Genomic DNA, 15144 nt, shown 5'->3' with positions numbered 1-15144 from the left:
AGGTACTGAATGACATCTCAATTTCAGAAAACTTATAACATTTGTTGTCTGCAGCTGGTGACCACAAAGCTGCCAGTCCTAACTTCTGGAGGGAGGTGTTCTCTGCGTCCATGAACACAAATCCCCAGAGAAGTGCTTTAGGAGTGTTGGTATCCCCTGCTGCTGGGCTCCGCTCTGTGTTTTGTCAGTGCAGCCCTTTGCTTTCTGCTGCACAGGGGTGTCTGTGGCCTGCAGGGAGTGCAGGCAGCGTGTCTGTGCAGAACTGGGCACATAAAGGAGCTGTAGGTTGTGGGAAATTCATTTTTACATTGCTGTTCAAACAGATCTTGTGTTGATATGTGTTCTTTAACTGCTGTCTTACTGTTGAGTTTGTAATTTAGTTATTAGGTTAGATTTGTCTTGTAGCTTGGAGTAAGTGTTACAGAAATAGGTACTAATAGTTACTTTCTGAGGCAAGAGATTATGCTGCTCTTCAGACATGATTGAAAGCTCTTGGCTTCATGTAGCTTTGAGCTGCTGCTTCAAATGAGAATAATCTGCAAAATCCAGACAGTTATAATCTTCCCTTCCCTTCCCTTCCCTTCCCTTCCCTTCCCTTCCCTTCCCTTCCCTTCCCTTCCCTTCCCTTCCCTTCCCTTCCCTTCCCTTCCCTTCCCTTCCCTTCCCTTCCCTTCCCTTCCCTTCCCTTCCCTTCCCTTCTTCTGGGGGGATTCTGAGTCCCTGACTTGTTTTAAATCACATTAGATAAAATTCCACCATGTCTCATCCTGCACTTGTTTATCAGGGAGTGAGTGCACTGTGTGTCCAGGTGCTCTAAATCACTCTTAAAACAAAGTATGTATATTTTTTTAATTCCCGGATAGATAGTGCTCTCATTACAGATATTTCGAATTTGTGTATGTTGTACTCCTGACATTTCCTATAAGCACCTCTCTCTTAAAAAGTCAATGTACATGTGAGATTGGAATGTAACTTCCTATTTGTGTCAGCTTCCTTAAATTTAAATAAGGATGAATGTATGCACAGCTCTCACTATCACAGGCTCGATAGGCCTTTCATTAGTCTTTTCTTTATCTGCATTCTTTTATGTGCCTTTAGAAGATATGTTTCAAAAATTATGCACATACTTCTGTTCTGCTATTTGAGTCTTATTTTCAGAAATAAGTTAATAAATACAGTAATAAATAAGTAATAAGCACAGTAATTACATTAAAATCCTGTCATTGCTTAAACACAATTAATTTCAAGATGCTTTGTATGTAAGTGAGTAATTTGTCCTCAAGTGTTTGATATAAGCTGAACCGCCTTCAGAATTCAACTGAAGAAAATTATTTTTATCAGGAACTTTTGGTTTTGATATATGAAAATACTGTTCACTCATGAGAATACCAGACAAGTTTGGAATATCCCTGAGGCATGATTGGAAAATCAACAATTCCACATTGGGACTGTGAAAGCATATCATGTTTCACTCTTTGGGAAGGGTTTCTTTGCACACAGTATTTCAGTCATATGTGTTGTTAAGATAATTTTCTTTCTTTCAGAATGCAGAGACATTCTGCTTCCTGTGATTACAAAAGAGCTGAGGGAATTACTGGAACAGAAGGAGGATCAGCAGCTCCAGGTCCAGGAGAGGAAGTACTGTGTTGAATTACTTCACAGCATCCTGGAGGTTCTGAGCTGTCAAGACCCTGTGAGTATTGATGATGGTGTAGAGAGCCCAAGTCTGTAGAAAGCCTGAGCTGATTAGGAAGTAAATTATTGATGATGATTAATCTCTTTCAAATATTTAGTACAAGTCAGTGGCAAATTGAACTTTCCTCCTATTTTTCATAAACCAGAGGGCAGTTGAAGTATTAAAGATGAATACTGACTCCTGAGTAACCTGATCCAGGTGAAGATGTCCTGCTCATTGCAGGGGGTTGGGCTACATGACCTTGCAAGGTCCCTTCTGACCACAACTTTTCAATCATTCTATTATTATTTTAATTATACAGAATAAATTTCAAATTTCAGTTTGCTCCCTTCATAAAAACCCTGTAGTTTCTGAAACAAATGCGCTTTTTTTAGGACATGGTTTCTGCTTTCAGCAATGTCTGGGTAAAACAGATTACTCTTTACTATATTTCACTTGGACACTGTACTTTCTTTATCAGATTTCTGAAATTTTGGAACACTGAAATTTTTCCTCATTTGAGAGAATGTTGAATTGACTTTTTAGTCCCTCACTTTTTAATGAGCAGGAGATTATTCAATGAAGCTTCTCAATAATTTGAGGAATTTATTCTGGGAAAACATCATAATTGATTACATTAAGAAAGCTGTAATTTCCTTAACCCGTGAATATGGGCTGACTTTTCCTCAACTATAGTTTTTCTGACACGTGTTCAAACTTTGCAGACTTTGGATTAAGGCAAGTTATCATTTTAGGAGTTTTTCACTGTGGCTCCTTGGATCATTTCCTAGTAAATGAAATCAGTACAGCATATATCTTGATTTCATAAAAATCTTTGATACTGCGGAGGCTTTTCAGTTTGCACAGGGCAATCTTTCCATGTATATTATGAGCTATTTGCCTCATTGGTTTAGGCTTAAGCAGTTCAGGAGGGATTGATCCAAGGGGATAGAAAAGAAATATTGGAACATTTGAATTTGAAATGTAATTCTTAAGATAAATGGTGAAAGCATGATAGGGCAAAAATGGAAGTTATCATCTCATGAGGCTATAATGCAAAGTAACTGGTCTTGTTTCTGTATCCTTTAAAAGGTAAAACACAATTGTAAAGCAAGATAGTACTTTCTATGTGTGTACCACATAAATAAAGTTTATTTTTGAATTTAACAGTTGCTGTCCATAGCAGCAGTTGCTGACATGTAAAAGACTCATTAAAGCCTACTGAAAATATGGGTTTGTAGCTCATCTTTGTTTGAGTGAGAACATTATACAGAACAGCAGAAGAATTGCTGAAAATTTAAAACACGTGCATTAAAAAAAAAAAAAAAAGTATATTGACATTTGTTCAACAGAAGTGGCATTTCTGCAAGTTTCATTCAAGGAGGAGATTCTCTGTGAGATGTGCAGGTCACACTTATCTACAGATTGTGCTCGCAGTGAATACTGATAAATTTCTGATATAAGGAGAAAAGCCCCTTGGGGTAAGTTTAAATCCAACAGTGGTATCAGAACATGCTGAGCCCTCTAGAGGCATCATATTCCTAAGAAATATTGTAGAATAGTTGGGATGTCAACAAAAGAACCAGATGCTTCTGTTGCAGAAAGTCCTTACCCTGGCCTGCCCCTGGCAGTACAACTGCTGCTCAGAGAAAATATGGATTTTAGAATACATTAATATGTGTCATTATCTGTAACACTGGGCTATGTACCACAACAGCAAATGTGTGGCCATCACTCATAGCTTTTTCCTTCCTTGACAGAGGAATCCATAGATTGTTATCTCATTTTTTTAACCAAACACTGATCCTACTTCAGTACTGAAAATCTTCTATTGAGATGACTTATCTGAAGGAGGAAAAAGGGCCAAAGGAAGGGAACACAGCAGCATCCAGGGATCACACAGTCATTTGTCTTTAAGAGGCACTATAGATTTCTCTGGAGTGTAACACATGTTCATTTTCCAGCTAAAGTGAGAAATCTTGTTTCAGGGCTGTATTTGCCTTGCAGCAGTAAATGCTTTGTAACGCATAGACAAGTGAAAGGGTTCACATATGGCTGAGTTACTGTTTGGACAGAATCCTTCAGGATGCCCTTATTCAGTGTGATCTAGATCCAGACAGTTGGTTTGGTAATTAACCAAATTCTTTCAGTGGGGATTACACTTGAACCCTAAGATTAATGCAGTTTTCTATTCAGCAATTCATCCTCTGCATTTCCTAGCCCCTTTCTAAGAAAGTGGATGGTTTGACCTGCTGGAGGAGAAAGCTTCAGCCTTTAGTAGCCCAATTCACAGAATTCACAGAATGTGTAGGTTGGAAGAGACCTTCAAGATCATCGAGTCCAACCCAGCCCTAACACCTCAACTAAACCGTGGCACCCAGTGGTATTTCACACATGGAATACTGGATGGCACCACATCCAATATTTCCTTAAACACATCCGAGGATGGTGTCTCCACCACCTCCCCGGGCAGACCATTCCAGTACTTTATCACTTTTTCCATTAAGAGCTTTTTCCTGATAGCCAACCTATATTTCCCTTGGTGCAGCTTGAGGCTGTGTCCTCTCCTTCTGTCAGTGCTGCCTGGAGAAAGAGACCAACCCCACCTGAGCACAGCCACCTTTCAGGGAGTTGTAGAGAGTGATGAGGTCACCTCTGAGTCTCCTTTTCTCCAGGCTAAACACCTCCAGCTCCCTCAGTCGTTCCTCACAGAGTTTGTGTTCCTAGCCCCTCACCAGCCTTGTTCCCTCCTCTGGATGTGCTCAAGGGTCTGAATGTCCTTCCTAAACTGAGACACCCAGAACTGGACACAGCACCCAATGTCCATCCTAAACTGAGGGGCCAGAGCTGGACACAGCACTCAATGTCCATCCTAAATGGATGGGTCAGAACTGGATCACGTTACAATATTAATAACACACATGTCTTGTCCCTATTTCTTCTGTTTTTCCCGTCTCAGTAGAGAAACCTGCTTTCAGACTAGTATTCAGAACTTTTTGGAAACTGAACTTTGATATTTTTGCAATGCGTTTATTCTGCGAACGTCGCCAGAAATAGAACACACACAGAGGACAGGGAAGAAAAAACAGTGGTAGATGTTCTGTTTCATGTGGTGAAAATTTATACTCTGAAATGATCTTTGAAGTTGTTAAAGAATTTTTGAAGAATGCATTTTCTTTGTCAAAGGAAAAAGGATATTTTGATATTACCAGCTCTGCTCTACTGTTTTGCCTCACATTGCTTAGCGAGTGGGAACATGGGAATCATCAGATCCTTGTGTTCAAATGCAGTTTCCTTCAGCTGCTGCCTCGCTGCTGGGTTCTGCAGGTAGCCAGTGTGTTGTTAAAATCTCTGTTTTGTGTAGTGTTTGTGTGTTTATTTTTATTACTAAACAGTCACTGTTGGGCATCTCAGTGAGATGCTGAAGTTTGAGTTTAAGATTCCTCTCCAGCAAACAACTTTTGGATATAAATGGCATTGTTTTGACTTAATCATGTCTGAAATTAGCTTCGTAGCTTGAGATTGTGCTTCAAGCACCTGTGAAATACAGTTAAATCTCAGAACTGCAAGTAATTCACTGATGAAGGTCATGGTGGAATCAGTGATTTTTTTGTTTTCTGTTTTAATTAAACACTTCTCTTTTCTCTCTTCACAACACTTTGTTTCATGCAATCTGGCAGTCCTTCATGAGGTGACTGTCTCTAATCAGTCATATAGGCTGTTTTAATGTTTATTGAATCAAAACAGTTTTTTATTTATCGTGCTTACAATATTAAATGTAATGGTTAATGCTTTCTCTTGGAATCTACAGTGAAATCTTAGTTAAGACTGTTAGTGCAAGAGAGATGAACAATCTTTTCCTGTTCTGTGCTGTGTCAGTAATTGGCAGCAGTTGCATTTTAATCTGTTTAACAAACACAGGCAAACAAGCCTGGAAGCATTTTAGAATTGTAAAGAAATTTTTTAAGCATTTCCCTAACTTATGGCAGATCTTAAGGCTTTAGCAAAAGAGAATTTCAAAAGAATGTAGTCAGGAATTCTGCATGTTTTTTCAGGGCCAATTACCTTAAGGTGTTTTGTGGAGACTTTTCAGCCAGAACAATGCAGGATTATGAGTTATAGTTTAAAAAGAATTGTTATCCTTTTTTATATGCCTTTATTGGTATGTGTGTCAAAGAAGGAATGCAAGTTACAGCACTGGGTGCACCAGAGAGTGAGCACACAGGATCTGGTTGGTGCAGGGCTCATTTCCTCTGTGGCTGCCCATACAGTGCCATGGTTCAGATTTGTGACCAGACCAGTGTGAAAATGCAGCAATGAAATTTTAGTCATTTCTTGCACAGTGCTTGCACAGTGCAAAGGCCTGCTGTACTTCTCACTGAGCCCTACGCCAGGGATAAGGGAAGAGCTGGGTTTGGGTTTTTGGGACAGGGCAGGGACAGCTGAAATGAATTGACAGAAGTGTTTACAAGTGGATGTCTCAAGTACAGGTTGTGTAATGTAATTCTCCAGCAGCCATTCAGTGAGTCCCTGTTTGCCACTGTCCAAATAAATGAACACTCCATCAAAATCTGAAGTGCAGGGTTAACTCTGAATCAACATAATTGCTTTTTCTGTCCCAATACTGTAGCAGTTTAAAATAGAAGATGAAAGGTAAATCAAACACTGTCTGCTTTTACCCCATGTTGATAGTCTTGAAAGAGAGTGAAATTTTGTTTGGTTTGGATTTTCTATTAATGAATCTGTGTACCAATTTGTACCGTCCAGCCCAGCAAGGAACCTGAAGGTGTTTGAGTTCTGTGGGAACACTCCCTCCTGCTGACCTGCCTGCAGAGCATAAACTCTGGTTGTTCCATGCCTTGGCAAACCTTTTCAACAGGGAAGACAAACATTTTTGATCACCACATTTAATTAAATGGAATTATATAATTAACATTTTCCAAGGGAACATTTATTTGTGATAAAAGTAGCTAAGTTAGCTCCTAAAAAATCTTATGCTTTATCAATGGACTGAAGCCAAATGATGGTGGGTTTTCCCATGTCATCCTTGTGGAGAGCAATATGATCTGAAAAACACGATGCAGTTGGTTGTTAGACTGTCTTCTAAAGCTAGAAGCTGTAAGATAAAAGCTGAACTCTCGTGTATTGGCAATGTGTGAGAACAATTTTTGTTAATTTAACAATGTCAGTATTGAATGCCTAATTGTTTCTTAGAATATCAAGAAGAAAGGGAGTCTCAGTTTCATAGGGAGGCCATTTTATTTCATTTGCTAATGTTTCTCTGAAAATTCAAAGGTCTAGCAGAAAATAACCTTTGTGTGCTTGAGCATATGTAACAGTTTTTCCAGGAGAGGTTTGTGCTACTCGTGAATTAAGAATAGAGCTCATCTTTAATGATGGAGTCAGGGCTAAATGTTAAAACTCATTATGCAATGTTCTGAACTGTTACTAATTATGGTATAGCACATACTGAAATGTGAAAGTGAACTTACATTATATGAGCCCTCATCTTTGAATTAAAAAAAAAGGAAACTAATGAATAAATTACATCCCTGTGCTAGGAGCTACTCTATAGTTTATCAGTTTTGGCTGTTGATAATATTTTTAAAATTATAGTGGTAAACAATGATATAAAAACAACAGATGTGTCTTCTGTGCAGCCACTCTCAAGTGTAGTTGTGTTATAAACATAGGACTGTACCAGAGAAAGTGAAAATTTAAAGAAGAAAACTCCAAACACAAATTATTCTGTGACTACATTGTTCATTTTTAGAATATAACTTCTTAAATGCTGTGGCAGGTGAGATCACTTAAATTTGTATGTGTCATTGTAAAAGGATACAGGAGGATAAATGGTAATAGTAAATAAATTGCCAGATATGAGGAAGGTCCCTGTTTCGAGGTATGTGCCCTGATCCAGAGCAATCAGAATAGGAGAAGAAAGAAGGAGAAGACTTTGGCTGACTCATAGGAAAACCAGAACCTGGAGCAGTTTCTCCTGGGATTGTACTGAGGCTCAGCTACCTAAAGCATTATTGAGAACCTTCCATGGCCTCTGTGATTGTGGTGTGCTTTCCATGCTATCTCTGACATAAATGAAGGTCTTGGTGTAAGCTAAATATCCTTTTCTACTAGAGATTTGTTTAAACTTTTTCTTTCCTGTTGCATGCTGGTTTCCCAAGTTGTTGAGTGATCAAAGTAAGGTCAGTGTAACTGGTGAACAGGAGGTCATTTCCATTTGCTCAGGGTTTTACAATAAATAATCAGATGTCCTTTAGGCAACAAGAGCCTGAAGCCTTGGGCCAACCATGTCGAGTTTGTGCCCTCCCAGAGCAGCTCAGGTAAATGAAGACAACTTTCTCCTTTAATAACTCTGATTTGTGACTGAAGAATATTCCTGAGCTCCAGGTGCCCTGAGAGCACTGACAGACGTGGAGAGCTGTGAGAGAATTTGCCTCAAGTTAACTGTGCCAGGGTAAAGCTACAGACTGCTCAGTTAGGGGGAGAACAGGAGTCCTTTGAGTCAAAGATGAGAAGTGACTGTTTGAAACAAAAACCAGTTGTGGAGTGGATTGGGCTGAAATTGGACTGAAATTGGACTCGAGTGTTCCACAGAAATTGCTGGAATTAAGGAGCAGTGCGAGCAAGAAGAATTAGTGTTGCTCTTTCAATAGGGCTTCTATATTGTACAACTCAAACTGTCAAAATGGAAATAATTGGTTTCTTCTTACTTTTCAAAGAGATATGATTTTAATATCAAGACTCTTTTTTTTCATTTGCAGGCTTCAACTTATCACCATATTCAAGAAATAATGGTGCAGTTACTACGCACAGTGAACAGAACTGTTATTACAATGGGACGAGATCCATTAATTGTGAGTAATATTTTAATGCATTTTCAATGCTTTGAAACTCATTTATTCCCGTTATCCTGAAAAAATGCAAATGTAGAATTTCTGGAGTCCTTGTGAATTTTTTTTTAAATTTAAAAATCTCAAGCTTTAGTCTTTTTTTCATTCAGCCGTGACACCGTAGTCACAGTCTTTTGAAGTGTAGTTTTAAGATTTGAACACTCTTTAAGAGAATAAATGATAAATAGAAAGTAATTGATATTTGCAAAAATGAAGAAAGTTTTACAAACCTGCATAAAGGACATGGTTTAAGACATTGAAAAGAGTATTTCTACTAATCTAAAGTGAACCTGTATGAGTTAAACTAAAAATAAAAATCTGGGCATGTGCTGGCACTAAACACTCACCTGAGATTTTTTTGTGGAGGTTCCATGACTTAAGAGTTATATTCAAGGACAGATTCTGCAATTTTTTCAGATTTAAGTCCACATCTCCTGAGTGCTCCTCTGCATTTAGACTATTTCTGAGAATGCAGGGAATTCACCAGGAATTTGGAGTTTGCCCCTCAGACTGTTCACTTATGGGAAAATGGTGTTTAATAGTTTGTCTTTGGAGATTTATTTCATTCTACAAAATCATAGCATCATTTACTTGATGATTTTGGCCACAAGAGGTGCATTGTGTGCCTTTAAAAATCTCCTGTGTTTCCCTGTTTATTTCTACTGGAAAATAACAGTTTTAGATCATTGCCAGCCAGAGTGTGTGTGCCTCCTAATGATTAGGCTCCAAATAATAAAACCTCCTAATAATTGAGGAGACTAATTGAGTTCCTCAGAGGAAATATTTGCCACTGGTTGCTTTGAACTCCCTGGTGGTACATCTGCAAGTTTGAGCCATCTCTGTGGCTGTTTATCTGAGCTCCAGGCTGTTCATGTGGAACCCTCGGGCTCATCCATGGTCGCAACAGGAAATGCTTTGGAAGGAAGACCAGTGACCCTTTCAGTTCTCAGGAGTGCTGGAAAATGTTCTCTGTGCAAGGAAAGCATGAAATGAGTGTTGTGCTTGACCTAGTCAGTCTATTAAAGAGTATTTCTGGATACCACAAACAGCAAAATGGAGCTGTTTTAATCCTGCATAAAAGATCCATTAGGAAACCAGTAGGAAATAAGCTGGTTACAGTAAGTTGAAATGGCTTGGAAAATCTGTTCCTTTTTTTTCCCCACCTCCCCTCTACTGTAATTTCTTCACCTGTTTTAACCTGAAAAGAACAAATTCAGTGTGAATTTTGAAATGTGGCTCTCTTGCTTCTAATTAGGTTCATGAGCACCTCTGCAAATGTGTATATTGGGCATTTTAGAGGTTTGCAAAGTGGAATTCCAATAATTTACTACATTTTCTACAGCTGAAGCAACACTTCTTAACAGAATAGCCTTTTACATGCAAATAAATTGTTTTTAAGGAACAAAAGTCTTTTGTATTCAGAAAAAAAATGGTAAAAGAAGCTTTTTCCATGCTCTGTGTGCTACTTTAGTTCACCAAGTTAATTTTCAGGTTTGCTTTAACAATTTTGAGAGGGTCAAACTTGCTGTGAAAACCTGAATGCTTGATCTTTTCAAAATGAAGCAGATAATCAAGAATTATGTCCTGGAGAATGCTTAGATGAGCTCAAGTTGCTGAAATTGTGGTGAATTCTGCAAGTACAGGTGGGACACGTGGAATTTCTGCAGCTGGACTGTGTAGCTGAGGTTATACACATATAAGTGACATTTTAAATGGGGCTAAATCTATCACTTCCAGGAGGACAGAAGGTTATTCTTTAGATTTTAGATCTGTTGCTGTGTTCGTGAACATTGCAAGTATTTTTATTAACTTCTGCAGTGTAATTTACTGTAACTTGAAAATGCTGTGGAAACTAATGCTAATACTGACTTATACTGATATGAACAATGGTTACAATTTACAAGACCTGTAATTCCTTGCAAGTTTAAATGCCTGGCACCTGACAGATAACTGGATTTGATTAACCCGAGGGAGTTTTTTGCTTTCTGACAGGGATAAGCAGGGTAATTTTCATATTCAGGTGCTCTTTTCACAATCTTTAGCTTGTTGGCAGAGATCTGGGTTTGCAGCTGCCGGGATCTTTGCATGCTGTGGTGTCACTTGAAGGGAGAGGGAAAGGGAAAGGGAGGGTTCTGCCTTGGGCTTAGCTGGTAAGTGCCTGCTGGGAGCTGTGTTCATGTAATTACTGAGAAGAGTCAGGCTCAGAAAGAAATAATCTCCCCAGGAGAAGGAGGTGGTGGTGGAAAGGTAATTTGGCTCTCTGCACCTACTGCAGGGAAGACTTAGTTAAATGCCATTCTTGCCTTCACTGTGGTGTTTTAGCAGCTGAAGGCTTTAACAGCTGCTTGGTTGTTTTCACTCTTAAAACACCACAAAACCTTGACTGTTTGTAGTTGTAGAAGTGCTTCTACACTTTCATGAGGAAGGACAAGTTTATTGTCTGAAACTGGCTAGTCAAACTTTACTTTGAGTACTTAATGAGATTTAGACTTCTAGTTAAGGTCGTTGTCATGCAATGAAGTCCTCCTACAGGAATTATAGAAGTCAAATTTGTAAACCATGTAGAACACAGAAATACTTGTTTTCAGTCTTGGCTTGGTCAGGTAAATAGAAATATCATAAATACACCACATGCACCTTAAAGGTTTCCTTTAGTACTTCCAAACTTGGTTTTGCTCAAAGTATCAGTTTAACAGGATGAAATAAGTGTAGCTCTGCTAAACAGAGATGTTGTTAGAAAGCATTTATATATAGTACTGTACAAATAAAACTTTGCCAAACTCTAGGCAGACAATGACCACAGACACTCTGCAGGGCTGCCATGTTTGGAGAGTTTGAAATGCTCAATTATACTCATGGTCTAACTAAAAGCTGCAGCTTTTGTGTTTGGTATTCAAATTGACATCCTTGCTCTACTTGACAATGCTGCAGAATGATTCCAGACATGCCTGTTAGCTTTCCATTCATTTTTCTTTTCCCAAAGAACAGCTCTTCCCTTCCTTTGTAATCTAAGCATTGTTTCTTATTAATTGACTCCTGAAACCTAATAAAAACATCTCATTTTATCACAAAAGATAACATCACATTTAAAGGGCCTAGAAATATACAAAACCTACATTAGAGATTGAGTGCCATTAGGGAGTTGTGTGTCTATGCTGGCAGCATCATTATAGTGCACAGAACCATTAGAAGCCCAAATGAGCTGCTGGTACAGGAGACAAATCTATATTTTATTCATACATTTTTAATTCTTAAAGAAAGTTTGTTTGACTCCATAAAACAACAATTTCAAAGACAGTATTTTTGGAATACACTACATTCTGTGCAGTGTTTTATATATAGCATATATCATTGAAATATACATTTCTCAGAAGCCCACGATATTTTCATAATCAATTGCTGCCAAGTAGCTGTGATGTGGGGTTTTTTGACAAATTATGGGGGGGTTGTGGATTATTTTTCAACTTTATTTTAAAAAATGTTTATATTTCTAACATTTCGTTCCTGCTCTGGAAGCTGTTTTTAGGAATTATGCTCTAATTTTGTAAACCAGAGAAGTGTTTTGTAGTCAGCACTTCTATCTTCCAACAGTCTACCAATTTCTACTTCTCTTCCAATCTTTGCACTATAAACTGAGTAGTGTGTATCTGGTACTTTTTTATTTCCTATGGGAATTAATTACTAAAATATTTTTTAAATATTAAACAATTTAAAAAACCCCAATGCTTTCATATTATATTTTCATATAGCCAAGATTTTCCAATTCTGTGTGACAAAGCTTTAAATTTTAATTATTTTATGTTGCCAAAATATGCACATTTTAAAATCTAAACAAAACAGCAGCTAAGCAGTGTTACCCTGTTCCTGCTCTTGGTGTATCCACAGCTGGCACCTCCCCACCACTACTTTTAGTGGGACAAAAGCCTTTTGTTCCAATGTTCTCTCTCAAGTTTGAGGTAGAAACCCTTTTGAGTGTCAAGCACTGTGGGAATGGCTGGGGGTAAAAACTCCTTGCAGCCTTCCCGAAGGAAAGTGCATTCACAGCGCTGAAATTCCATATTTTCTGTCAAGGAAAAAGGATGCCTTGAATGGGGTGAGTTAAACCCTGGGCAGAGGGAAGGCTGAGAGAGAAGGGGATGTTCCTGCATGGATGAGCCTTGGGAACCTCCTGTGCTTCCCTGCTGCTCTGTGGGACAAGGGCAAAGAGAATTTCATATCCACACATGGATGATCCAGACTTTACTGACTGGGAGAGAAATCAAAACCCACCAACCCAGGAATGTGAAAAACAGAAGCTAATTGTGACTGGGAGATTGAGGATTAAAAATTACTATCACTGTTCTGAATCCCATCAAGCTCAGATGTTAAAATATGAAACCTGTAATCACTTAAATCGGTGTATTTCAGATTTGTATGAATATTGGTGTTTCTTCAGGTCATAAGAAAGACTTAGAGCCTTACCTGTAACTACCTTTGCTTTGACTTTCTCAAACTAAAAGGTATATTTCTGTTTTGCATAGTTCTCTTGACCCCAGGAGTTGGTTGGTGCTATGTGGTAAACCAAAGTGCTGTGGTTTGTTTAAATTAAATGAACTGGAGCCTTTGAAAAGAAATTGATGGCATCATATGCATTATGTGGGCAAACCCCAAATCAGATAGCTTAAAATGAGCACTTTTTGTGCTTGTCAACAAAAAGACAAGCACAAAAAGAAAGGCAAAAAGATTGCTTTTGTATTGTAAATTATTAAAAATGGGTTCAATACAGAAAAAACCTTGCTGATTTTACTAGTGTTAAAGCTCTTGGTATTGCTTATTATTATACTTTACCACAGGGGATATTGGTCTTAAAATGTTATTTTTATACACTAATAAATCATTCACTGCATCAATTATAGAGACTGATGCAGAAAAGGAATGCTGTTGGCACAGCAGCACAAGCAGTGCCTGTACTTGAGTGTAGCATAGTGATGTGTTCTGATGGAGTAATTGAATTCTTACCTTTTTTACAACCACAACCTCTTATCGGAGAGCTTTTCTGTCTCATTAGAGGCATCTAAAGATACATTAGTAAAAAGTTAATTTCCTTCTGAAAAGCCTCTAAAATAACAACAGCTTTGTTTCTGTCATTTCTGTGCTAACTGAAATTAACATGGAAATGGTTTTTAAGTGTCAGTCCTTCAGAAATTAGATAAATTAGGCCATGGCATATTGCATGCTTTCTTCTAAAAGATTTGTTTTATAAAGAAATTAGTTCCTCCAGACAAAATTCTTCTGTGCAAAATTGTTTTTAATGTATTTTCAAATGTGTAATTAACCCTAAGAATTCAAGGAACACAGAAGTGTACAAAAAGTGTACAGACATTTAAAACTAACATTGCACAATTAATACAGGATGACTTAGAAAAATAAGATGCAGGGATTAATCTATGGAATACCCTGAACCAGGGCCACTTCTAAGAAAAGGTCTGCAGTACATTCCACTCAAGTTGCTTTGGAAAAACTTTTCCCCCCTGCCCCCATATGAAAGGTGACCATGTTTTCATGAATAAAATAAGAGGATCACCAATCATAAGTTGGGTTCCATTGGCACACCTTGTACTAATGGTAACTTGAGTATTTTTGGAGGAAAGAAGTAGCTGCATTGACATTTGATAAAATCTTTTCAGCATATATAATTTTTTTGTGTATGTGTAATACAGATCAGTTCACTAAATATTATTTTTATGTTCAATTTATCATATATTAATTTACATCTTAAGGCAAAAAAAATCTTGGGATATTTTGGTACAGCAATACAGGTCTTAAATGGATAGCTGGGCATCAATCAATGGGCAAATGATTCAGTAAGACAATAGCCAAAATAGTTATTCCTCTTTATCCAGCAATTGTGTGATGGCCTCTGAGGGATCGTGTCCAGTTTTAGGCTTCCAGGAACATGAAGGACATCAACCCACTGGAGGGACAGCACAGGGTGGCTGTGGCTGCCATGAGAACTGAGAGGCAATGGAAGTTGGATCTGTTCCGTCTTTTGGGAGTGAAGACAGGAGAGAGGTTTCATTCTCCATGGAGCTCTTCTTGCGGGAGTGATTGGGCAGAGCAAGGTGTGATGGACACACATCAGAACGCAGGAAAATCACATTGGATGTTAGGAAAAAACCCTGGAACAGCCTTCCCCAAGGAGCTGAGGATTCTTGTCTTTGGAGATAGTCACAGCTTAGATTCACTGAACTGGACCTTGCTCGAGCAGGGCTTTAAGACAAGAGTTACTGTGGCATTCTCTTGTTTTACAGCTCCCCAGTTCTTCTCAGAGAAGTCCATTAAATGACTGAAACTTCTAAATGGTGGCTTTTTATTATGAACAAAGAAAAGGATAGAGTTAAACTTAACCTGAAATTCTTTTGCTTGGTGTTCAATATTAGATGACAGCAACAAAAATATTTCAGTGGGGATGTGAAATAATTATAATTGTCTCCTTTGAGGAGAAATTTGTTTGAACAATTTAGGTTTCCCTGAATTTGTTCTTGATGATGTGGTTTGTTCCAAGCTCAATGAAGTTTT

At 38.2% G+C, this 15144-nt stretch overlaps 1 protein-coding gene across 1 annotated transcript in view; it reads left to right on the top strand.

Annotated features, from left to right (window-relative positions):
- DOCK2 (dedicator of cytokinesis 2) overlaps window positions 1-15144 on the top strand; it is a 146778-nt gene that overhangs the window by 41689 nt on the left and 89945 nt on the right. Inside the window, exons 22-23 of the mRNA XM_083871665.1 lie at window positions 1545-1693; window positions 8458-8550. Of these exons, the coding sequence (XP_083727791.1) occupies window positions 1545-1693; window positions 8458-8550 (242 nt within the window). The remainder of the gene's footprint in view (window positions 1-1544; window positions 1694-8457; window positions 8551-15144) is intronic.

This window comes from Zosterops lateralis (assembly GCF_965231275.1).
Source record: "Zosterops lateralis genome assembly, chromosome: 14".
Lineage (NCBI taxonomy): Eukaryota > Metazoa > Chordata > Aves > Passeriformes > Zosteropidae > Zosterops > Zosterops lateralis.
This window is presented reverse-complemented; position numbering and strand designations above follow the sequence as displayed.